The sequence below is a fragment of the Copadichromis virginalis genome, linkage group LG1 (genome assembly GCF_057382275.1).
Source record: "Copadichromis virginalis isolate Kocher_CV1m ecotype Utaka linkage group LG1, C_Virginalis_male_GT1.1, whole genome shotgun sequence".
In the NCBI taxonomy this organism is placed as follows: Eukaryota; Metazoa; Chordata; class Actinopteri; order Cichliformes; family Cichlidae; genus Copadichromis; species Copadichromis virginalis.
In genome coordinates, this window is record NC_140618.1 from 36,343,095 (window position 1) to 36,368,585 (window position 25,491).

Here is a 25,491-nt window from a genome sequence, read left to right on the forward strand (position 1 = left end):
GTCTGCTGGGGGAGAGACAGAGGAAAAGTTAGTCAAGATGGCAAATCCCACAGACCGGGAGTAAAGGGGCACCGCTCCCCGAAAAAGCCGAGCCTGCTGCCCGTTCTGAGACAAACCCAACGATGCGAACAGCGCCAGCAGGTAGGAACCTTAAAGTTTGGTGTGTGTAATAACCGCTTTCCCCACAATGATTAACACTCAAATTGAAGTTTTTAGCTAAGCTGTTTCCCTCCGTTGTTTTATCAACTCTACCCCAGTCTTTAAATGAAAATTACACAGTTTTAGCGGTTGACTAAGGACTTTTCAAGTAATGTCGCGGGGAATGTGGAATTCCCAGCCATTAAATTTTATTCGCGGGGCTAACACTGTTGGGAAATTTGCTAACGGTAACTTGGGTTAAATTTACAGCTGCTACGCGGTTATTCTATGGAAACGTTCTAGATAGGAACGTGGATAAATGTACGGATCTGTTCCCTAGTTTTCTGTTTCACAACATTTTACAAACTCCTCGTACACTCTAACACACGCCGACAGTCATTCCCTGTGTGCTGATGAGGCAAAGTGACAGTTTTAGACAGCGGTAAAAGCTCGGGAACCTGGAGTCGGCTCGTAGCCTGCTCTGCAGGGTTTTTACAGCTGAAAGCTAGCCTTCACTGCCGGATCTCGGTCTCCGATACGAAGTAACCTGTCATTAGAATAACGGAGGGAAGTCGGTGCTATCGTCTGTGCAGCACACAGGCGTGCCAGTGGCCGCCGTCGGTAACCCGGCGTCCTTTTCGGAAAATTCCGGGATGTAGCGCCACTAGTACCGACAGCTGTATTTTTAAGGAATGGGTGGATACCAAAAAAAACGCAAATTATTTATTTTTGTCCCGGTGGTGAATGCCACAAGCCTGTTCGCATAGCGACGGCGAGGAGGAGACCTATAAAGTATGAGGGTTTTTTTTTCTTTTTTCCTCCCTCTCTTTCAAACTACCCCACTGCAGCAGCAAGTCTGAAGCAACAGGGACACCGTCGCGTTTCTAACGATGCTCAGTGTTCTGTAAAAGTCACCGTAGAGGTCTGATAAGAAGGGAGAGACCTACTTAAGTAGAAGCTGAGAGCAGCGTGGGTTAAATGTTCCCTTTATTCCCCTCCCTCACTTAACATCTGACACCCTCTTGCAGGGCTGAGAGGGATTCCCTGAAGAAAAATGCCTGTGAGGCTGAAGCTGATGTGACACAGCCTGTGCTGGAAGAAAGCTGACTCATCAAATATCAATCGCTCTGAGAGTGACTAAGCAGCAGCAGGAGTTCGTTTCACCTAATGCCCAGCAAGAAGAGCAACTAACACCCCCCTCCCATCTTCTCTCACCCTTACAACCCAGAGATTATCATACAGGAGAAGGCTCCACCAGGAATACTGGCAGAGACTGCTGACCTGACTAATAATAATAATAATAATAATATAAAAGCTTAGAATGGTAACACAGCGCCACAGCTGAACAGAGACGCCAATAACCGCTGTAAAGCTACCGTTCAGTCTTAAGAGCAGATACGCTTCAATCCGCCAGCCTTCAACCCCCCCCTCCCGTCTTGCAGACCATGATGTTTCGTGATCAAGTGGGTGTGTTGGCCAGCTGGTTCAAGGGGTGGAATGAGTGCGAGCAGACGGTGGCCCTGCTGTCCCTGCTGAAGAGGGTGAGCCCAACCCAGGCCCGCTTCTTGCAGCTCTGCCTGGAGCACTCGCTTGCCGAGTGCACCGAGCTGCAGGTCCTGGAGGGGGAGGCCAATAATCCAGGTAGGACTACCACATGCTTGGTTAGATGCATTTACAGGCACTCACAAACACTACGATTACTTTTTTGTTCTTCACACTGCACTCTTCTCCTTCAGCAACTTCACTCTTCTTATCATAAAGGAGTGAACTGCGAAATTGGAAAAAAAAAACCTAACCCAAAGTAGATTTTTGTGCTTTTCGATTTATTCAGGCATATTTCTGAAATCTGGGAGTTGCCAGCAGTTATTACAGAAGAGGAAAGAGTGATGCATCTTCTCCACTTACAGAGCTGGAATCCATTGATGCAGCAGTTATCACAGTCACTGTGACAGTTTAGCTGTTTCTGGTCAGGTTTTTCACTTATTTAAAACGAAATGTGTTTTTTCCATTGTTCCATTGTAGTTCTCAATCTTGTAACAGACACTAGACAATCATGGTGCAGGCATCCCAAGGGCATTAGAATAAACTTCCTGTGTGAGGTGTTCCTGTAGATACATCAGGAGTGGTAAATTGCTGAATCATTGATGGTGTTGTGCTGCACCCTGTGGCTGGTCAGTAGATGAGAGTGAGAGGAGGTTGAGAACTCGCACACGTTACCTCAGCTGGCACCACGGGTGGTTGGTGATGGCAGTCGGTTAGTGTGCCAGCCTTTATTGCCATGATGGTCCCTGGGCGGGTACTGGGCCAAGACAACTGAGGTGTTGGGGAGCGGGCGTGCATTCTGGTTTGGTTTTTGTTCCATCAGACTGCAGTGTGGCCATGGAAACTAAAACCCTGGCAACCGACTGAGCTCATGAAAAATAGAATGAAGCGGTGCTGCTGCTGCTGCAGCAGCAGAGTGAAAGCGTCTCCGTGCACCTATGGCAACAGCTGTATGCGGTAACACTGGGCCATCACAGCAAACCTGCCTGAAGTGATACTCACAGATATTACAGAGTTTCTATCAGGGTGTACCACAGTCAGGGGCTTCGGTTAATACAAGCTGGTCTTTGTTATTATTGAGTAAAACTGGAGACATCAAAGTGCAGTTTATGAAATTCTCTTGGTCGACCCCTCCCAAAGTCAGGCTTGTTTATAGTGTCAGAGATCAGAGCAAAATGAGGACAGAGGCGATGGAGGAGGGCTGATGTCTTCTAATTCATCAGCTGTTCCTCCTTTTATTTTTATTTTTTTACTTTTCAGAATGTGCTCCATCATGCGAGATAGACTTATGGTCTTTGTGGTGATATTTAAGTCAGTTATGTTCAGTGTGGCTCCTAATTTTACAGCTAGCAAGACGTTGATTTTATTTATTTATTCTCACAGGACAGTTGAATTCCTAACAAAGGAGGCTGGAGAATTTTTCATTTGATTAATTTTCTTAAAATTAGTCCAGTTTAGCATTATGATCTGTTATATTTACCAGCCAGTGTAGTTTTCAAGTAATCTTCATCCATGTCTGTGAGTGATGGACAGGAGACCCCTACAGGAGCTACCCCAAATACGGGTATTTGTTAGAGGTGTGACAAAAGTGCACAGCATTGTGTTGTGACTCTGTCTTTATGTATTGTGAGACTCTGACTTATCCTAGTTGGTCATGTGGAGCTGTTAATTCCTGGTTAAAACATCTAGATCTAATGGAAGCTGACCCAGCTAAGAACAAGTGATGATACTTATTTTATTTCTCATTTCTTTGTTTTTCTCAACAAAACAAAACATAAAAGCCATACAAAAACAGAGGTAAATGGATGTAGAAGTAAAAAACATTGATCTGGAGAATTGTCACATCCCAAATTTTTAATAAGTCTGTGTATAAACAGTTGCAGGTTCAAATCCCCGAACCGCTGATTGAAAAAACTAAAACGCATATTGGTGACAGAGTGTGGATCTATGAACCAGTCTTTTCAGATCAGTTTTTTCTTTACTTCAGCACTTGACAGTGATAGGAGCAGGTTGCAGGAGAACCAGTGTAACATTGAGGAAGCTAGCAGCAAAGTGTCATTAGTTAACAGCGTTAACATCTCCAATTTCTTCCTCACAGTATGCACTGATATCAGATTAGTGAACAGTATCGACAGATACTCGGTGTGAGAGAGGGAAACATGTTGTATAATAAATACTCACAAAGAAAATGGCGGCCGTTACAACCTATGTCTAAAAATGCAGTTTCATGCATCGGTCAAAACATTCTACTCCAGGTTCATGACGCCCAGCTCAAAACACTAAACCCAAGTCGAGTTGCCCAAGATTCACAGAATTTACAGAAAATGTAAAATTTTTGTGATATATATCGTTGTCGGGATGATAAATTGTCTTATATCGGGATATGAGATTTTGGTCCTGTCGCACAGCCCTAATTTGTGTAACTAGGCAGGGCAGTAAGGATTCAAGGAGCTTTATTGTCATTCGCATCACATGTTAACATGAGGTGGAACAAAATTATGTACACGCGGTCCTGGAGCGAAAAGAAACAAAATAATGAAGAAACAGAGTTTTTTTTTTTTCTTAAAAAGTAATACATAAATATTTGGGGTTTTTTGGGTTGTTGTTTTTTTTTTCCTAACAAACAGAATAACAAGTAATAAAACAATATGATAAATAATATGATAACTAGAGTGCAACAACCCGAGTACCAGTATGGATATAGAGTGTAGGTATAAATAAATACTTTAGCAGCAAAGTGCATGATGACCAGCATTGATAAAGTGACAGTGTCAGTAGTGATTAAGGTGCTACAATAGCAGTTCTTGACCATTTATGCATTGAGAAGTCTCACAGCTTCTGGAATGAAGCTGTTTCTCAGTCTGGTGGTTTTGCATTTAATGCTCCTCAGCCTCCTGCCTGAGGGGATCGGGACAAAGAGTGTGTGTGCTGGGTGAGTGGGGTCCTTCATGATACAGGTTGCCCTCTTCCTGCATCTGGAGCTATATATGTCTGTGACAGTTGGGCGGCTTCACCACCCTCTGTAGAGCTTTCCTCTCTGCCACAGTGCAATTTCCGTGCCACACGTTGATGCCGGAGCACAGAACACCAGTTACAAAGAGAGGAGCTCAGTCCACAGTCAGTAATTTATCAACAAGTGTCTGTGGGATCATTGTGTTGAAAGCAGATGAGAAGTCCACGAAGAGCAAACGGACGTAGGAATTCTTCTGCTCCAGGTGGGTGAGGGTGGTGTGAACCACAGAAGAGATGGCATCTTCTGTGGAGTAATTGTCTACCAGTCGCACAAACCTCTCGCTCAGCTTCTGCCTAATTATAATCTATAGTAGTTCAAGAGAGTTGGTACCTGCCTCTGTACCCAAATATTTGTACTACTACTAATACTAATAATAATAATAATTTTTTAAAAGAAATGTTTAGAATACTCGTTTGATTGTTACCAAAGTCTCCTTTAGAGTGAGGCACACACCTGCTATAAATGTAAGAAGGATTTCCTCAATTTTACTGACATCTTAGACCAGGGGTGTCAAACTCAAATACACAGTGGGCCAAAATTCAAAACTGGAACAAAGTCGCGGGCTAACGTTAATATTTATTGAAATATATTTATTCCTCCAGATATAAGAATGAATCTTTTCTTATGGACTCAAACACGTTTTGCTGAAAAACTGAATATGGAACAAGCAAAGCTTAATACTAAACAATATATATATTAGCTGTATAATACCAGTAGGCCAGCTCTAATAGTAATTTGGTATGGCTTCGCGGGCCAAATGTAATTAGGCTGCAGGCCAGAGTTTGACACCTATGTCTTAGACAGATCAGGGACAATTGCACTGTTCAGGTTTGGTGATTCAAAACGGAGTCTGTTTATCTCAGTGTCATCAGGTCAGGAATTTACAAAGTGAAGTAACTCTGTGGTTTTGCTACATTTACAGAAGCACACACATTTGAATAGTAACTCAAGTAAAGTCTCCTAGAATTTTCGTAATGCTTTTAAACTGATCAGTTGGAGTAAGTTTGTAGTTATTAGTATAGAACATGTCAGAACAGCTGCATTTTATTTAGATTTCTATCAAAACAGATCATTTTTCACCCCTTTTCCGGTCAACATTAAAGGTAATGATGTTTTTATTAAGAAAACATATCATACTATTGTGGAATGACTTGGGAAAATTGGATAATTTGGAGTTTCTTTCTTGACAAAGTCCTTGGTCTGAATCAGAGTATTCTGAATAGTTAGAAGTTATCAATTTGATATACGTCAGCTCTGCGTGTTCAGTTTGCACCTCTAGTTCACTGGAATAATTTTAAAGTTATTAAATGAGTTTCTAACTTCTGTAAATCCTGGAATTTGACGTCGTGCCCCTCAGTTTTGTCACACCTCGATCATCTTGTGGCCATTTCTAATCTGCTGATTCAGCTTGGTAACATGAAATCCGTGGCCCATTTCAGCTCTGTGGACCTAGCGTCAGAGCACATGCAGCTGAAAAGAGGGAGACTGGGAAGATTGTCTGGTTACATGATCCCTCTGGTATGTTGTGGTAGCTTGTTTGAGTGCTTATGTACTAGGGTAAGGCTGATAGATCAGTTAGCTGTTTTCTTTTTGTTTGTTTGTTTTGTTTTTTTCTGAGTTTGTATGGGCAGTTTATTGGTTTTTGAGTTTCTCAGTTTTAAAGTTGTTTTCAGTGACTTAAAAGCTGCTTCCCCAAAAGAGTTTTAGCACATAGTTCTGTGAGATCTTTTTTTTCCCCCTTCATGGATTTGACTAAAACACAGAGTACACTTTTGAAATTAAAACAAGCTATTATATACATACAGTGTGGGCAGGATAAAAAGCAAATTCACTAATCCTAAACTGAGTCAAAACTTCTGAGTCAAAACACTAATTACCGACTGCTTGTGAATCAGGACAGTGGGATTTTATGCTGATACAGAAATGAGACCTGCAGGCACTTAAAGGGTTAACATTAGGGCTGCCACGATTAGTCGACTAGTCACGATTATGTCGACTATTAAAATCGTCGACGACTAATTTAATAGTCGACGCATCGTTTGAAGCTTTGTAAGATCACAAAGGACGCAGGAGTACCGGTAGTAGGATTTAAGAGTGTAATAACGGACTGAAACAGAAGATGGCAGCACTGCATGTACAAGGATGCCAGCTGCCGTTAAACCCCGAAGAAGAAGAAGCTGTGTCCCAGAATTCATAGCGCAGCCCAGCGCAGTTGTCAACAATGGCGGCAGCTAGTTAGTTTTAACTTTACTCTTATTATTCTTTCTGGGTCACAAAATAAACGTTTAACATATTTTCAGGCTTGAATGTAGCTGTGTAAACCTCAAATATCTGCTCAGTTTATCAAGACACCACATATTGTCAAAAGCGCTCCGACGTTTTCGGAGACGTCTGTTACCCACTAGCTCGTTAGCTAGGCGGGGGCAAGGCTAACTAGAGCCGTGAGAACACCGGACTCCCGGCAAATCGTTTTCAAACCCACCGCCTTCTTTCGCTAGTCAGGTTAAACATATATATAAGTCACTTAGATAACTTAAAAATGTTATTGTTTGGCTTTCTTTAGTATTTTATTTGTTCCTGAGTAAATCGGTTTGGCTGAGATTAAAGTTATAGTTTTTGCACAGCTAAAACTGTCAAGCAGACAGCTGATTATCAGAAGTGTGAGACGCTGGAGAATATACTCCGGTGTCCTGTTATATTTTAGAAAGCAAGGAGTTTATTAAACTTCACCGAAACAATCTGCAAATTTCATTAAAAATTAATAAACTACCATCTTGTCTTTATTTTTAGTTAGCACAAACACTTCAAGCTGTAAGCTAATGATAGTTATATAAGACCAGATGCTGCTGGTGCAATAAGCTGTACGCTGTACGTCCAATGGATGATGATCTGATTAGTCGACTAATCGCAAAAATAATCGGTGACTAGTCGACTATCAAAATAATCGTTTGTGGCAGCCCTAGTTAACATACAGCTGGAGGTCTTGGGCTGAGTGGAAAAGCGCAACTATTTGGAAAGCGCTGTACAACTGAATGGAATCCTCAGTGACCTACTTCTCCAAGCGGCTCAGAGGCAGGCTTTTTTCGGGACCCTGGAAGTGACTTGAGATGTGGCCCCAGTCAGTGGGATCGCTGAGACCTGCAGAATTGCATCACATGTGATTTATGATTTATTCCTCTTTGTTATTGGATTAACATGATTTTATCACGCTCTGGTTTTGGTTACTTTATAGGGTTTTTGTGTTTCTCAGCCTCTTTTTACTTTAACAGTCCAGCACAGATGTGTAAAAGGAGTCCTGCATCCACTGAGTTTTCAAGTCAAGCTTAAAGACAACAAGTGAAGTGCCAATTCAAATCATTCTTATCACTTCACCTTGCAACTTTGATGGCTTTTGGTGCAGAAATCATAGGGGAATTTGGAATACTGGTTTTACTGTTTTTATTAGCTGTCTGCTAATAAGCAGCCAGCTGCATTTTTGTTGTGATTAGGAAAGAATGTAACTTCCTGTTTTTCCTCCCCTCCTAAAGAGAACAAAACTTCTTTTGAGGCAACCTCAAGAGGGACAATATTGGATTAAGTTGAGAGGACTTGAATAGTGTGCAGAGCGCTATCTGAAGGATGACATATGCACACATGTGTAGGGGTCGTGTAAGAGGTGGGGTTAGGGCAGGACAGTGGGCCTGGTGTTCTGAATGACTAGCTTCATTTTTGTGTGGTGTGGTGTATTGCTGACCTGGCCTGCACGGCTGTTTGAGCTGGAAGGAGGCTGCCAGGGATTGAGAACATACAAGCAGCAGCTGTGTTGGAGAGGTGGACAGAAGTAGAACTCTGTACTTGAGATGAGTTGCAGCAGCCAGCACTTGGTGACACTGTATTTATATGCAGTTCCTTTGTTTTGGAGTCCGTCTTTGTTTTGGTTTTTTTTTTTTTTTTTTAATGCTTTTGCACTGGTTGTTTTCTTACTGCTCAAAATGAATGCGATTTGAAGGTTGAGCAGAACAGTACAGCACAGACTATAGTAACCACAGTGATGGCACATGTAAAGTAGCTGTTAAGTGTAATGGAAAGTTAACCACTTTATTTACAGTTTGCAAGATAAAATACCCTGTAGGGGTTTGTTTGTTTGTTTTTTAAAAACACCTGTGAGGTTCTCACTCTTTGTGATCTGTGATTATTAAGCTGAACTGTTTTTAAGGAACTGGAGAAAAACTGTTGCACATGTTAAAATTAATGTAAAGGGAGTTAGCAATGGACACCGTTTTTTTTTTTTTTTTGTTTTTTTTTTTTTTTGTTTTTTTTTTAAACAGTTTTCATATATTATCTTTGAAGGAGAGACGAAAATTCATTCATATGTGTGGAAGGCAATGTCAATCAAAAAATCTCAGCCAAACACAGTCAAGTCACAGTCAAGTCCTATCAAAATAAATGATTTCACCGTGAGCTTCTATGCACTATTTGGAGATCCAAATGTACAGTTTGTGCTGTTTTTGTAACCAGCTGCGAGAAGAATGAAAGGTGTTTAATAATTTCTGTGTTCTGTTATTTTCTGAATTTTAATGTAGCATTATCTAAGATGGGTATAGAGAGCTGATCAGTCCAGTCAAGCTTGAAATCAGGTATGTGAAAGCTCAGAGATTTTCAAACCTGTTCCTGCTACAGCCAACCAACCACAGCGGCATATACAGTACTCTAAGAAGTCACATGGGTGATCATGTCCCAGCCCTACTCTCTCTGACTGAGTAGAACATTGGTTAGATGGTCATGCCATTGTGTTTACCTGTGTTAGATTTGGAGGGATGTAAATGCTCAGAGTTGTAGTATGGATATGAATTTAAATTTCCATTAAAGAAAAGATGTAAAAGTATTACAGGAACCTTCCCAGCGAAATGGAAAAAATGCCTACATTTGATAGTTTTCAGTTGCTGTTTAGTTTGTGAATGGCAGAAGTGCAAAATGGAAAGAGACGTGAGTTTCTGGCGGCTTTTTGGTAATTTGAAACGATTAGGCGAAGCAAATGGAAAAGCACTTTTCTTAACACCTTTGAGCCTTAGATCAGCAGAATGTAAGAATTATACAATGGATGAGGGGATTTAACGTCAGTGAAGAATTTGAATTCAAAAAGCTGTTTGAATGTAGGTCAAAATATGGCTTCTGGCATTAGCCTTGTATCTGTTATTGTAGAGAGAGGGAAAGCAGAGTCGCTGTCAGTCTGTCTGGAAGGTGAGTGACGGGGGGGGTTTGCGTTTTTATTTCTTATTTTTTTTAATGGCTAGTATTACTCAGTGAATTCCTGTTGCACTCTCTGCCTAAACTAGGTCTGATGAAAACCTGTACTGGAAATCAGCATTCCTGACTGAGGCGGTAAACGGTTCTGGTGTTGGGGATACTGTCTAGGAATGTGGGCACGTAGGAGCACACTTGAGTCAGTAGCTCAGTGTGAGTTGAACATGGGCTTTCCGTGTGTGTGTGTGTGTGTGTGTGTGTGGCGGGTAGACAGTGGAAAGAGAAAAGTGATTCCACTCTCACTAGAGCTAAGGTCTCCTAAGTACACCATGGTGTGGAAGAATAATAATAATAATAATGGATACTTTATTGATCCCCATGGGGAAATTACTTGTTTTTCTCTGCATTTGACCCATTCACTCAGTGAAGCAGTGGGCAGCCCACTAAGCAGGTGCCCGGGGAGCAGTGTGTAGGGACGGTACCTTGCTCAGGGGTACCTCAGGGTAGCCGTTAAGTGGATTCGAACCGCCGACCTTCCGATCATGGGGCGACCACTTTACCTACTGAGCTATCCCTGCCCCCAAGAGAGGAAGAGGATGGGATGGGTGGGGCAGAGAAGGGAGAAGATGAAGAATCAGGAATACTGCTGCCATTTACAGCTGCCATTCACTGCTTTCTGTCTGATATGGCTTTCCAAAGGCTTTTAAAGTTATGTTATTAACTTTGAATATTAACTTTATATTAACAGACCTTATGGCTTCCAGCCTCAGTTGAAATGAACAGATATGTTGATCAACACCGTTTAGCAGCCCAAGATGTTTTGGAGTTTTGTGGTTTTTTTGAAGAAGACTTTCAGGGTTTGTTGACGAGATCTAAAAAAACATGCCTGAGTAAGATGAAGATGATGAGTAATGTTTGTAAGAGCTATAGCATACATTTTAAAAACAAAAAAAACATGGATGTCAATCTAATTTGAGCCTAATGTAGCTGGCCTGTTCTGCCACATGAGTATCTATAAATACGGTCTCCCACAGAGATAAAACTTAAAAGTGGAATTTTCTTTTTTAATACACACCCATAGAAGCTCTGTCATCAGCCTTTTGTGCCTTTTTGAACGTCTGTAGAGGGAGAGGGGAGAGAGAAAAATCTTGTCTCTGGTTTGAGAGCCAAACTATTTCATCGCACCCACGCATGAGCAAACAGTTTATTTCTGGAGGTTGACGGCGTGTTCTGTGAACTCGTACTGAAACTCAGGAATGGGGACAGACAACCTGCCAAATTGACCAGAGGGGGAAATAAAATTAGTCTTTTCCACCAGACCTCTACAGCAAATGCTTTTCCTTGTTGCTTGAGTACAGTTGGGTGTGTGTGCGCGTGTGTTTATTTGTATAATTAGTATTTTTATAGTTTACGTTTTACTGTATATATGTGTGTGAAAATAAGGGGATTTGCAACTGCCAAACAGACTCCAGTGGCTAGTTTGCTACTAGCAAACTAGCCACTGGGCAGACATGTCAGCCTGTTGATATTTTCTATGAGGGAGGCAGATGTAGTGTCAGTGATAGCAGGGATTATGCAATTAAGGGCTTCATAAAGGCTCAAGGTTTAGTTTCTCACTCACCCTTCTATGCGTGCTTCTATCTTTGATATCTTAGCTTCACCTTCTGTAACATGTTGGATTATTGTGCCATATGTGTATCTATGTTCATCTAGCCCAAACCTAAAGCACATGCTCTGATTGTGGTTGAATGTGATTGAATAGCCAGTCTGTTAGTGCTGAGTGTTTTGTGCTGAATTCATTTCTTAGATGATTAGAAAATAAATACTTTTACATATACTTTGGTCTAAAGACAGGTATTCAAACTTCTGTAAATGATAAAGTTTAAATAACCTGCAAGTTCTACTATATTTCCTAGTACAATTACACTATGAAATAAAGTTAACAACAACTGTTTGTGTTTTTGAATGCTTACTCACCAAACCTGTTGAAGATGTCTCACACTCCAAGCAGAGAATATGCTCTGAACCAAGGTCTCTGATCCTTTTTTGGATTGGAAAAAAAAATCTGCAACAAAGCAGCAGCGATACGATGTGGTGACCAGAGACCACAGAAAGTCAATAAAAGTCAGCAACTTCAAACAATGAAGGCGAAATAAACAGCGTTGACACAAAGTAGGAGGGATTCTCGGCTTCCAGTCAAGTTAAGGAAATGACTATCAATGAGGGTGATCGATATTTGACAGGATGGTAAACACGACAGGCAGCTAGAGCCAGGTATGTCCATGAGAGACCAGGCATCAGTAACAAAGTGATTGCAACAAGCAGATCGCTTCATAAAGGCTCTAAGTTGCAACAATGAGGTGGACTGAAACATAATTGGTGTGTGTGAGAGGGATGTCATGCAGTCATTTAAAAATATGAATAACCTGAAATGTTATGTAGCATAAAAGTACAAGTTATGCATTGTCAGCTGAACCTTTTGGAATGGTAGGTGGCCTGTGTGTGGTATATACAGTCTGAAGGTTTTATATATCAGGACAAATGTTATCCAGTTCTTGCCAGGTTTTAAATTGGGTCAGGAAAACCTGAGAATTACACCCCATGTAGACATGACATGTAGAGCCACCTTTTAATAGCAATAATTTCAAATAAACATTGTCTTAGTTCATTGAGGTTTGCAGGCATTCATTTATACACAGCTCTGTAAAGGACCCATCATAGCATTTCACTCAGATTGAGGTCTGGACTTTAATCAAGGTGTTGCCATGACCCAGTTTTGTTTTGTTTTTCAGAGAAAATGGGCTTTTGCCCGGCAACCTTTTCCAACACGCTGTACTTATTGAGTATGTTTCTAGTTGTTCTGGTGTGCTGCTTTTCCTCTTAGTTTGTATGGAATCATTAAGGGTGTACTCAGTTTTTCACAGGACTTCACAGAGTCTATGAAATCTTTCTTTTTCACATAACTGTATATACAGTGTAACTGTGGTGTAATTAAATCGTGATCCATTTAGCTTATTTAAAATGCCCTGCTGGGGATCACATGCAGATCTACCACAAACAGTCTGTCCTCCTAAATTCTAGATTTAAATTCAAACTGATCATGATATCAGTGCTTACATTTTCCCCTTTGCCTGCACATGTTCACATAAGAAATTAGAGCAGTTAACTTCCACCTTAGCTAAGAATGATGGTTAAATAAGAATAAGAATAACTTTATTTATCCCGAGGGAAATTCTTTAGTCATGTACATGCTCAAAGCAGCAGGAGAGACAGAGGAACAGATGAATAAGATATACAATAAGAATAGTAGTATACAGTAATATACAGTAGGATAGTGCAAGACATAGTATCAAATAACTAACAAAGTAATATATATAACTATATCCTGGAGAATAAATAACTTGATTATCAGTGCAGGCGATTCTAGAAAGTGACATAGTATTGTGCAATAGAATAAAGGGAGTAGCAGCATATGATGGGGAGATGAAACAAATATTCAATAAGGTACTGTTGGGTAATATTGCACGGTCTGAAAGGGAACAGAGTAACATTGGTAATAGTCTCAGGAAAATCACCTACAGAGTGAGGAAGAATTATACAGTCTTATAGCCACCGGCACAAAGGATTTATTGTGGCGGTCAGTTCTGCATTTCGGGGCAATGAGTCTTTTGCTGCGTTTGCTCCGATGGTCCACCATGGGGGCATGCATGGGGTGACAGGGGTTGTCCATGATAGAAAGAAGCTTTTTTAGCATTCTCCTTTCAGACACCTCTTCCAGGTTCTCATGTCCGAACTCGGACCGAACTTCAGTCAGAGCATGCTAGCGGGCCGTCGCTATTACCGTGTTGTTTGGAAAATACGGCACACTTAAAATCAATGCTTTGATTTTTCTGAAAATCGACAGTGCCCCTTATAATCCCGTGTGCCTTATGTATGAATTCTGGTTGTGTTTACTGACCTTGAAACGGTTTTATGTGGTACATGGCGCTTGAAAATCTTTCAAATGTTTTAGTACGACTTTGCTAAGCTACGAAGCCGCACCGCTTGATGGATTGTCGGAGCATTACGGCTATCGTAGGCAGGAGCCTCGCGGAGTGATACGTACTGTGCTTCAACATAATATTACCGTATTGTGTGTGTATAACCTCTTTTGAGTTTTGTGGATATTATACATGGTTATGCTGAGGATATGTCAGCCAATTTCCACTGGAAATGCCTTTTGGTTAAACTGTCAGCAAGGAATTTGCACTGTTAAATTTTTATATAACTTTAATGCACATAAACAGCTGCTTGTTTAAGTGAAAATACATTGATGTTTTGGGGTTGTTTTTTTTTTTTGTTTTTTTTTTTTGCAGTAATAAAGTTATGGAGTTGTAAAGTATTTTGTCTAGTGTCAATTATATCGTCAGTTATATCGTTATCCCAAATTTTCAAATGTGAATATGAATGAATATGAATGAATATTCTTTATTGTCATTGTCACAAGTACAATGAAATTGAAAGATGTCTCCGGTCAGTGCAACATCACGAAAGATAAATACTTAAAAACTATAATAGATAGAAATACATATAAAATACAGTATTCTCATACAGTAAATACGCCCAAGCAATCCAGGCCTAAGGCCCCATACAGACACTCAACATACGACCTAGTTGATATATCACTCAAACAATCAATCACTCAGTCAATTTGTTAGCGCATCCAACAAAACATTTTCTGAAAGCATTCCAACATCAAGGGCACAAATGACAACAGGGGCAATGAAAGTCATCTACTTTTAGTAGCAAAATGTATATCGTGATAAATATTTTTGGTCATATCGCCCTGCTCTAATGGAGGCTGTTTAAGGTTGGGAGCCACCCAGTCTCAAGTGTACTGACTGGCTTTTAGACTGTACACTGTCCCACTGTATTAACTAGTTTATCTAATAATTACAAGGTGTTTGTATAAGGTATATGTGCAGTTAATTCACTCTACATTTTAACAGCAGTTGTAGCTCTAGTTGTTAAGTTTCTTACTCTCCTTAGAAACATCTGAACTTTCTTTCCTGTTAAAAACAAAAGGTATAGATTCAGATAAATTCATTCATGCCCTAAAATGTAGCAACTCTTGTTGATGCTTACAAAAACACCTAAAGAAAAATACTGCATCAGTACTTCTTTAGACATGTAATATTCTCTGAGATTAAAGGGTTATATTTCAGAGGAAAAAATATTCTTAGATTAGTCAAGGAATCATATCTCTTGACTTTGGAAGGTTTAATTAACCTTATCAAAGCAGTACATACTAGATAGAGAATATTTATTTATTTATTTGAAATAAAGCAGGTGTTTCTTTTTCTAAATAAAAGAACAGCTCATCACCGCTCTACTCCAAAACTTAGATTTACCAGTTCTTGCACTAATAAATTGTGCGGAAATAATCATTGTATGCAGGTTTAAGTATACACATTTAGAATAGAATAGAATAGAATAGAATTCAACTTTATTGTCATTGCACATGCACAGGTACAGGGCAACGAAATGCAGTTTGCATCCATCCAGAAGTGCTTAGTGATACAGATATATTACAATATATATTAGCAATAATATAGATATGTAAGTATATTACAGAAATGGGTCTATTATGTTATAATGTACACGGTATGAAGTATGTTGTGAATATTCTATAACTATAAGTATGTACAGGCTGTAGTGAGTACAAGCTATGTACAGGATATGGACAGGATATAAATATGAAAAACTATACAGAATATGAAATAAATAACTTTACAGGAATCTGAGATATACAGCTATACAGAAATGGGAACTATGCAAGTTGTAAACAGTTGTAGGGTTAAAAATTATCGTATGTACAGAATGATTGTTTACACAGGGCTATACAGTAGTGCAGTTAAGGTAAGTGAGGGTGTGGATAATTTCTACAGAGGCTATATAAAGTGCTAGTGGTTGTGAGTGGTGGTTCACTCCATGTTATTATTGTGTGTTTGAGGGTACAGTTGTCCATTGTGTGTGTGTGTGTGTGTGTGTGTGTGTGTGTGTGTGTGTGTGTGTGTGTGTGTGTGTATGTTCAGTCCATGAGTTAACGTGGGTCAGATGTATAAGATAGGACGTGTAGTTAGATTGCTTTGTACTTGTGTGTATATTGACTCACGTCCTTGTGACTCCTCAAACTGAATTCATTAAAGTACAATGGCAAAATTTGATTACTATGTCTGTTCATTGCAGACATAGTACTCAGCAAGCAGCAATCTCATGTATGGCAAAGGTAATCCAACCTTGCAAACTTAAGAGATGCACTACTATGAGGAAAAAGGTTATTGTTTAGAGTTCATCTGTTAGATTGGCAAACCTTAAGTGGTTTCAGTCTATTTACAGTTTGAACTTTTCGAATTTTCTATTTGTACCAGATAAGTAATTTAAACCTATACACAGTGTGTGAATCAATGTGGTGTCAAGTGGTGTTTGACAAATTATTACCACAGGGGAAAAAAAAAAAGATGTGTGATGAGGCAATGTAAGCATTGTGATATAAGCATTAGATTGAGAGGTTTTTTTTGGGGGGGGGGTTTAACATAATAATTCCTCTTACTCATAAAACAGCATTAATGAAAGGCATAGACAACTTAATATGTGATTGCTGCCAGAGACATTTTTAGTTTTCTAGCCAGGGGCAGTTGAGTGTGTTACTCCACTCCGGTCTCAGCTGTGTCTCTGATTGTCCTTTCTGTCCTCACATGAATGGACGATGACAGTGGAGACACAGCAAGGCGCCGCCGGCTGAACCATTTATTTTGAATTAGTTGACACACCGTTGGCTGCGAAAGACTGAGTGACATCAGCAGAATCCGTCGCCATGAGAGCCCACCATGGCAACAGTTGCTGTGACGGCCATACAACAGGACTTTTTAAGTCTCTGGTGGGTGGAAATGACCTCACCCAAACCAGATTCCTCCAGGAAGCTGTATCTCCCAGATTTGCAACCTCAGTCCAGGTGTCACGGTAAACTCACTTTGACTCATCCTAATAGGAAAAACCTTTTGAAACGGCTTCATTAATAATGGTCCTGTCCCACTGCGTAGCCCAGGAAGGCACTCCAGCAATCCAGTGCATCAAGTATAAAACCTTGGATCTGAGTCATTTAAATGGAATTGAGCCTTCAGTGACGTTAATTATACCTGTGCTCATCCTTTGATATTTCAACCAAGTGAATACAACACAACTTTTCCATATAAAATGCAAAGATGATTGTAATATATGTTGTCAGCAATAAACCTGAGGGCAGAATGCTAAATAGTATCCAAAGAAAGTGCAAACTTTAAGTTTTCACATGGGTTTTCCAATAAATGTTTAGCATTTTCATGCACAGTGCCCCATTTTCAAAGGTTTAGAAGTAATTGAACAAACTGCCAATTTTAAACATCAGGATTGTTTAAAATACTTAAAGGAAAATCAATCACCAACTGAAGTCTACAACCCATGGACCTCACTAAATGTTGGGCTTCTTCCCTTGAGATACTTTGCTTTACTGCAGCCACTATCACCTGCTGCTTGTTTGAGGTTTTCTGTGCATTCAGTTTTGCCTTCAGTGACTGCAGCTTAGAACCTTTAAGCTTTAATACCTTTCTTTAACTGGTGGCTTTTTTCCCCCTCTGCAAGTACACTGTTGTTTAACAGACCACAGCACTAAAGCACTTTACAAAGCTGCATCCCTATTAAGGTCACAAATGTACCGGAAACAATTACCCACCCACCACCAGTGAGTGGTTGGTACATACACTTGTCTGCGTGTGTGTAAATGTGTGCTACTTCTTCCAAGTAGGTATGCATACAAACCTTTCTTGCACAAAGGAAAATAATTGTATAAGGAAAGAAATGTGGCATTGACCAGCGGAAAAGACAGAAACGAAGAGGCAAAGAGAGCGGCTGATGGGCCCCTCACTGCCATTTCCTTAAATAGAGTTGTGGGCTTCTCCAGTCCAGTCCTGGCAGAGCAGAGGCTCACATTCCCAGCATAGCTGCGGCTGCCACATTCAGAGCCTCCCCAACACTGTAGTGCTACGTACACATCTACAGGTAGACTAAAAAATCACTTGCCCTGCTTTCAGCCGCCAGCCTGCTTCCTCCAGACCTATATCCAATTAATACATGTTGGGCAAGACTTGAGAGGAAGTGTGAATGGAGGGGGGTTGGAGTAAAGGATGGCAAGGAATTGTCTCCCATTCATACAGCAGCCGTTCTATTTCCAAATTTCCCCCACTGCTGGGGACAGAAATCATCACAAACTAGTCTTTACCAAAATAATTGTCCGAATAAAGAATAAATTGAACTTGTAATGAGGTCGAGGAGCACCTTACAGTCCTGCCACCACTTGGTTTTCTTTACTTGGCACACTTTTTAATTGAGGGTCAGCGTGACTGTGAAATAATGTCAGACAATGTGAGCTTTGCTCTTCTCTGATTAAGCCGATGAAGCAGGATGTCTGCATCTGAAGTAATCACAATGATGCTTTTCCTTTTTCCGAGGAAAGGAGTCACAGCGCACACACGCCCACACAGACACATGCACAAACGCAAACACACACCAACAGTCGGGCAGGTGCTTCCCGCTTTAAGCACATACACCCATACTCACATCAGCTACTGTTTAAAACATTAAGCAGTATAAATAAATAAGCACCAGAGAGGAAAAGACATACTTTACACTTACTGCACTCCAGTGGTAGTGAATACACACACAGAGACTCGCACACAATGTGCTATGTGATAACCAGATGAGAGCAGTGCTTTGTATTATGTTCTATAATTTGACCAGGTGTCCTGGCTGTGTCAATTTAAGACTGCTACAAAGGTGATGCTCTTCCTGTTCTATTGTGAGTTACAGGAACCTGTCACAGCTTCTTTCTCTGATTGTTGAAGCACATTGGAGGGAGAGAATAATCTTTCATTCAGGAATAGTGACCTGTGTGATCTGAAGACAGGAGCTCTAAGTATTTCTTGTGGTCTGTTTTCTAGAGTTAGCCTGTGTAATTATTGTTATTGTTTTTATTAGTCTTATTTTTTTAGGGAAAATTTAATTTAGAAATTTTTTAATTTTTGTTAGTTTTTTTTTAAATCCTTTAGTATGCATTTGTCATCATTTCATCACCAGTCTTTATTTGTAAATGGAAAAAAATCTGCTGTTTTTTTTCTTACATCAATTTAAATATAGTGTGTAATCACTGCTTTTTACAGTGTTAGACCATCTATTCACTCGTGGATTGCAGACGTAATGCAGAATGCCCAAGCTGACAGTAACCAACACTCCTTTTGTGTCTGATTGATGGAAACCAGGCTGCATGTTAACATGGAGCGGATGCATGTCAGTCATGTTTTTTTTTTTTTTGTTTTTTGTTTTTTTTTGTAAAGCAGTCTATTGTTCAAATACCCAGGTCAGAGGAGCATGTATGCAAGCGAGAGTCAGCAGTGAGAGCGGTGTAAATCACCTGCCGACTGGTTTCCTGACAGTTTGACTGCCTGTTTCCTCTCATTGAGCCTTACGTGTCAGGCGCAGCAATTATTTAGTCCCCAAATCACAGCTGAAACTGAGAGGAGACGGAGTGTTCTCTATTATGGCTCCTAAGCTTTGGAATAATCTTCCTCTTCACATTAGGCAATCGACATCAGTGCTGGTTTTTAAATCCAGATTGAAAACGCATTTTTATTCACTGGCTTTTGACTCAGTGGTTAACTGACTTGTATTTACTTTTATTTTATTGTTTTCGCTATGTTTAATATTTTATCGTATTTATTATTCTTATGGTATCTATTATGTTTCTATTGTTCAGCACTTTGGTCAGCCTTGTGTGTTTTTAAAGTGCTATATAAATAAATGATGATGATGATATTTAGATGGACAGGGATAGCTCTTCTCTCTTCTTCCTCAGTTTCAGCAGTGGACTTGTTAGGTTTCAGTTCTGAAGTTGAACCATAAGTGATTATCCTGAACCATGGCATCAGTCTGTGTGCTGTCAGGTGCAGCTTTATCCATATACACCAGCCTTTCAGTGGTAGTTTGGCCGCAAAAAGTTCACCATATCATTAGTTTTAAAAGCTGGAAGATGTTTTTTCCTACTGTTGATTTAAAATCTGTAATAGATCATAAATGTGGTCTGTGAGGCTTTCCTTTTGGCTTTTCCTTTGGGAAAGCCATTGTGGGTACTGCAGTAAGAGGATGCCTCCTCTGATGCCCTTATTCATATATATGTCAGTAGGTCAGGCTAACCCCTGACTTATCCCTAGTTCTAGCTTTTTTTTAAAATTTGCACTCAGTTCTTTTGTTTCTCTCACCCCTTTGATCATATAAACATTCTCACATGATGCTCGCTGGTGAATTACTCTGTGTGAACAAAGTGTATCTTGCGCAGACTTTCCAAAAATTCTTCTTGAAAGATTTCTTGCTTTTAGCTTGAAAGTCACTGACGTGTCAGGATGTTCTTTGTGTAGTCTCCTTGTCTGTTGTTGTACAGCACTTGGCATGATGTTTATCACAGTTACCAGGTTGGGTAGCTTGGTGCTCTATTTGTCACCCTCTTCCTTTTCTTTCCCCGTATCCTGTCTGGATTTAGGATTTGGGAGCTTGCCTGCCTTTTTGTCACAACATGCGCTCTCTCTCTCATGCAATTCACTTTGCTTTATTTGCATTAATTTTAGGTGAGCAATATTGCCGGGGCATCAATGATACAATTTAGAAATATAATAGCGGGAGTCAGTTCTATAATTTAAAAGAAAATAAATGCATACAGTACTGTGTTTATGTCTTGAGCCAATTCTTTGTATTTTGCTTCCAAGGAGCATTTTCTTGTCATTTTTAAAGTGGTCTTGATTGATAGTTCTCCAGGATTTCTTAAGGTCTTTGGCTGCTTTTTCACTCATTTTATATATAGAAAAAGAAAAGAAGACACATTAGTGTGTGTGTGGTGGGGACCAAAAATTGGAAGTTTATTATACTTGTGGGAACCAACAGCCCTTATTGGCACCTAAATCCCAGTCCCCACGAGTCTGAAGGCATTTTTGAGACTCAAAATCTGGTTTTACTGTCAGGGTTACAATTGGGTTATGGTTAGGTTGTACTTGTGTTAATAGACATACCCTGTCATTATTTTAAGATTGAGAATAATTGCTTTTTAATTGAATTTCATACATATTTTTGTGCTTCACTGAAAGTATACAGGGACACGAGTACTTTAATGTGTTTGTATATTTTTTGTAGACACTTGGTATTTCAAAAATCCCATTGTTTATGCTTGTATGTGCTTTGGTGCTGAAGCACGGTGAAGTGTCATAGTTATGATTTTGTCATGTACTGTAGTGGTAGTGCTGACCATATCTTATGTAGGTTTTTTGTGTAAATGACTGGACATGGTGATATTGCGAGTGACTAGAAAGTGGAAGCTTTGGTGTGAGTAGGGAGAGGTCTGGGGCTCGGTCTGCATGTCTGTTTGTAAGAGAGAGAACTTGGATCCATTAGAAATTGCTGCATTCTTCAGCAGCAAGCCCTGTGGTATGCCAGCACATTCCCCACTGCTGAGCTGGAGAATCCACCCGGAAAGCAGGAGTAGGAACTTTTCCTCAATACCCACCACCCCTTACTTCCAATATCTACTACTCAGCCTTTCTTAACATCATTCTCCTTAAGTAACCCCCACTAGATCCTTTCTCAAGACTGCGTTTTATACAGATTATTTCCCTGGACACCGAAATTTTTGTGAATCCATATGTGTTGTTTTCTGTCCAGGATTTAATTTTTTCATGTGTCTGTGGTTTAAAAAGTTACTCTAGGACTTTTCACTCAAACATTTCTGTCTCCTCCCATCTTTTGTCTCTTCCATTGTTTCGTTTTTAGCCCTGTTGGTAGGTCCTTTCCTAGTTAAGTCCTGTTCTTTTTATTGTTGGTAAGCTCTCTCTTGTTTGTTGTCCTCTTGGTTGGTTAAGGAAACATGACGAACAAGACTACGTGTTGGATCAACAGCAGCTATAGCAAGCTGTCAGAAATGGGACAAAGTGAACCAGTCTTGTGTTTGTTTTGCTAACAGGAGAAGCACAGGATGGAGTTTAGAGGCCAAACTCGCAGATAAAGTCTTTAACAATGTGAGGCTTGTAGGATTTTTCTTAAACTAGATGCATTCCCTAGCCTAATTGCTTACACATCAGCTGTATCTGTGTTATCATTCCATCCTAAATGTAATCCTAATTTTAATTTAAAACCTCACTCTTTTTATTACAGAAATCATCAGACACCCACCAACTCATACACAATGTTCTTTTCCTCCCTTTCCTCACCGTTAATGCACAAATTCAAAGCTGGTGTCATTGTAAGGATGATTGGGATTTTGTGTCCCTTTACTAACCACTAATATAGGCTTATCTGTTGTGCTAGCTGCCTCGTTGTGGCTTTGTATGCTGTTGACCCATCTATATTTAGAATGAGTGGAATCATGTGCCTTCGTGTGTGTGTGTGTGTTCGTGCTCATTGGGGGAGTGTTTGCACATAACCAATGTGTAACAAATGAGCTAAATCAATCACATTGTTTCCATCACTGTTGCCTGTGTCTTGTGATCAAAGTTGGTTGTGAAGAGGACACACTGTGTCCAGCCTAGGGTCAGAGTTAAACTCCCCTTTCCAGGAGAGCCAGTTTTATTGGTATTAATTGAGCTGACTTCCTGTAGTTGTTTTTGCTATCCTGGCTGTTTGAAGTGTTATTTTCTTTTCTTTTAGAGCAGAAAAACTGTGCATCTCAAAGTAATGAGCCAATACTACCTTCCTATTTGTCAGTGATTAGAATCCTGTAGTGAACTACTCAGTCACTGGGCTGAAACTTGTAGTGCAGATGTTCAGTTTTATACCTTTAATTTGGACAAACTGAACCGAAGCTATGTTAGCAGCATAATGCGGTTGTTTCTGTCCTGGATGCAGTTTTCCGCTTTACCATTTATCTCGTCCATTTGTGCGATAAAAATAAATGCCCATATCCATTCTCTAGACTGTCACTATTTTCCTTCTCTGACACGCAAACTAAAATCAGCTGATTGTAGTGCGAGTGCAAGAACTGATAAGCGGGATTGATAGGCAGGCAGACTAACAATTCCAAGGAATTGGACTACTGGGAATCGGTTTTCTACAAGAACTGGTTCTTAATTCCCATCCCTATTGAATAGGCTGACATGCATTTATCTAAAGAAGAAACGAATACATCTTGAGTGGGATAAGTGGTTAATTAATTTGATTAATTATTAACAAATAAATGTCATAGCAATAAAACCCATTCTGATTCTGATTCTGATTCATGTTTCATTGGTTAAAATGTGCAATTTAAATAGACTGAAATCTCTCTAAAAGGCCAGTCTGTATTTAAAATGTCTACAAGAGACTGCTCTGCTTTTCCACAAAGATTTTTTTTTCTTGTGTTACTGTGGGGTTTTCCAGGGCTGTGGCTGTGTTGAGAAACATGTTCATGTCTTATTTTGTGAAAAGGGGCTTTAAGTTTCTGAAGTGGATACATTTGCTCACAGAATTGGAGTTGAACAGTCTTCTCAGAACAAGAGAGAACTTGTTGCATTCAGATTTGTGCTGTAGCTGGACAGTGTTGTATTGATAGACTTTGCTGAGGGAGATGTTTGGGGAAAAAATGAGTCACACCCCTTACTCCAAACTGCTTTATTTTTTATGCAGGTTCCAGCCTTTCGATTTGCTGGTTATTGTTCGTTTACCATTCTTTAAATATGGTGGAACAGCCACATTAAAACATGAAGACAGCCAAATGTCTTCATGTTCCGCCATATTTAAAAAAAACACTAGCAGGTAGGGCTGCTCAATTAATCGAATTTTAATCACGATTACGATCTGGGCTTTCAACGATCATTAAAAATGACCGAGCCGATTATTAGCCCCTCCCTCATTTATCCGCGACACCTTAAAGGCCGGTCCGTGAAAATATTGTCGGGCATAAACCGGTCCGTGGCGCAAAAAAGGTTGGAGACCGCTGATTAAGAGGACCCGAGGGAAGCTCGGAAAGCTAAGCAGAAGTTATTTGGAGAGGAGAGTGACTGCCGCTGGTTGAAAAGAGAGGTAAAAAAAACTTCAGTGGTTTTGCACACTATTTTATATTATTTTTTTAAAGTCATTGTTAACCCTTTAAAGCCGGTCAGAGCAGCACGCTCCGTGTTGTGTAACTATTTTTAAATCCCTGTAGTACCGGAACCGTGTAAGCTAGCGCAATAATTTGTTTTGCATATGAAACCGGAGGAATTGTACTTACATCTGATGCCATCAGCTTGTCCTCGGTCACGGTTTCCTTCCACATAAAGCTTTGCAAATATTGCATTAAAAGCTCTTGCAGGAACAAAAACACAATATTCCAGAAACACGCTTTGCCGATCCGATCAGCTGTTCGTAACACTTCCCACAGTGAAAAAGACGTCAGCGCGAACTGTCGCATGTCCGCCATTTCCTGCCCGAAACCGGAAGTGACGTCATTTTCGCGGAAATTTGTAGTTTTTTACTTGTAGGCCTTAAAAGCTGGTCATGTTTGACCTTTCTGAATAGTTTCTGGGAGCTTAGAACTCAAATTGCACTGCTGGAAATAGTTTATTTTGATGCACCTGCTGTTTTCTTTGCAAATTTGCATCATAGGATTGTTTTTTCGTTTTTCCTGCAGTATATAAAAATTGGTGTATCTCCAAAATAAAACTATGAAGACACTCAAAATAAATTTCCTGTTGTTGTAAACTATTTTTTGCAACTTTTTTGTATATAAAGTTTTGAGGGATAAGCCTCTTAAATTTCTCCAAGTAGAAATATATGTAAAAAACAAAAAACAAAAACGATTTTCAATTTTTTTGTAGTTTATTGCACTTTTTTGCAATTAATGTAGTTACTATGGACTTAATGCATACATATTATTAAAATATGGGCTATAACAGTTGCATAGCAAATTGAAATGCTCCCACAAATGGCACTACAACATGTAAAAAAAATAATATAAGCTCTGGCGGACTTGGTTCTATAGTAGGTCTTAAAGGGTTAAATAAATATCATCAAATAATCGCGATCTCAATTTCAGTGAAAATAATCGTGATTAGCATTTTTGCCATAATCGAGCAGCCCTACTAGCAGGATCACCAAGAACTTCACGTACTATATTGTGAATGGGAACAACTTCTTTGTGGCATGATTACTAACGATTTTTATGTAATAACAAGAATGTGATTGCAGGCTAATAAATAAAAACTGGTGTTGCGTATGTAGACTGTGCTCTTGTTACAGTGATCTCCTGTTTTTCCTTTCTGTGTATCTGTTGTACCTCCTGTGCCAGCACAGTGTCTGTGTTGTGGGAGAAAGGTGGGCAGTTTGATATGAGGTTGACAGTGGAGAAATTATACTATGAAGCAGGGCTGTGTTGAAAGCAGCACCTTTGTCTTGTTGCCAGAGAGGGTGTCAGAGGGCAGTGCCAGGGCAGGGATGGCACACAGAGTTCACATTGTTCACATCTGGGAAATGCTGTGTCAGCCTCTCTCCCTCTGAGCTTTCCCTGTGTG

At 39.9% G+C, this 25,491-nt stretch overlaps 1 protein-coding gene across 3 annotated transcripts in view; it reads left to right on the plus strand.

The window, feature by feature from the left end:
• samd4a (sterile alpha motif domain containing 4A) overlaps nt 1–25,491 on the plus strand; it is a 75,789-nt gene that overhangs the window by 69 nt on the left and 50,229 nt on the right. For 2 of the 3 annotated variants that reach the window (XM_085460975.1, XM_085460978.1), the window contains exons 1-2: nt 1–141; nt 1,167–1,779. The exon at nt 1–141 is cut by the window's left edge and continues 68 nt beyond it. In XM_085460975.1, coding sequence (XP_085317101.1) covers nt 1,584–1,779 — 196 coding nt within the window. In that variant the 5' untranslated portion in view covers nt 1–141; nt 1,167–1,583. The remainder of the gene's footprint in view (nt 142–1,166; nt 1,780–25,491) is intronic. The other variant, XM_085460977.1, reaches the window with a different exon arrangement.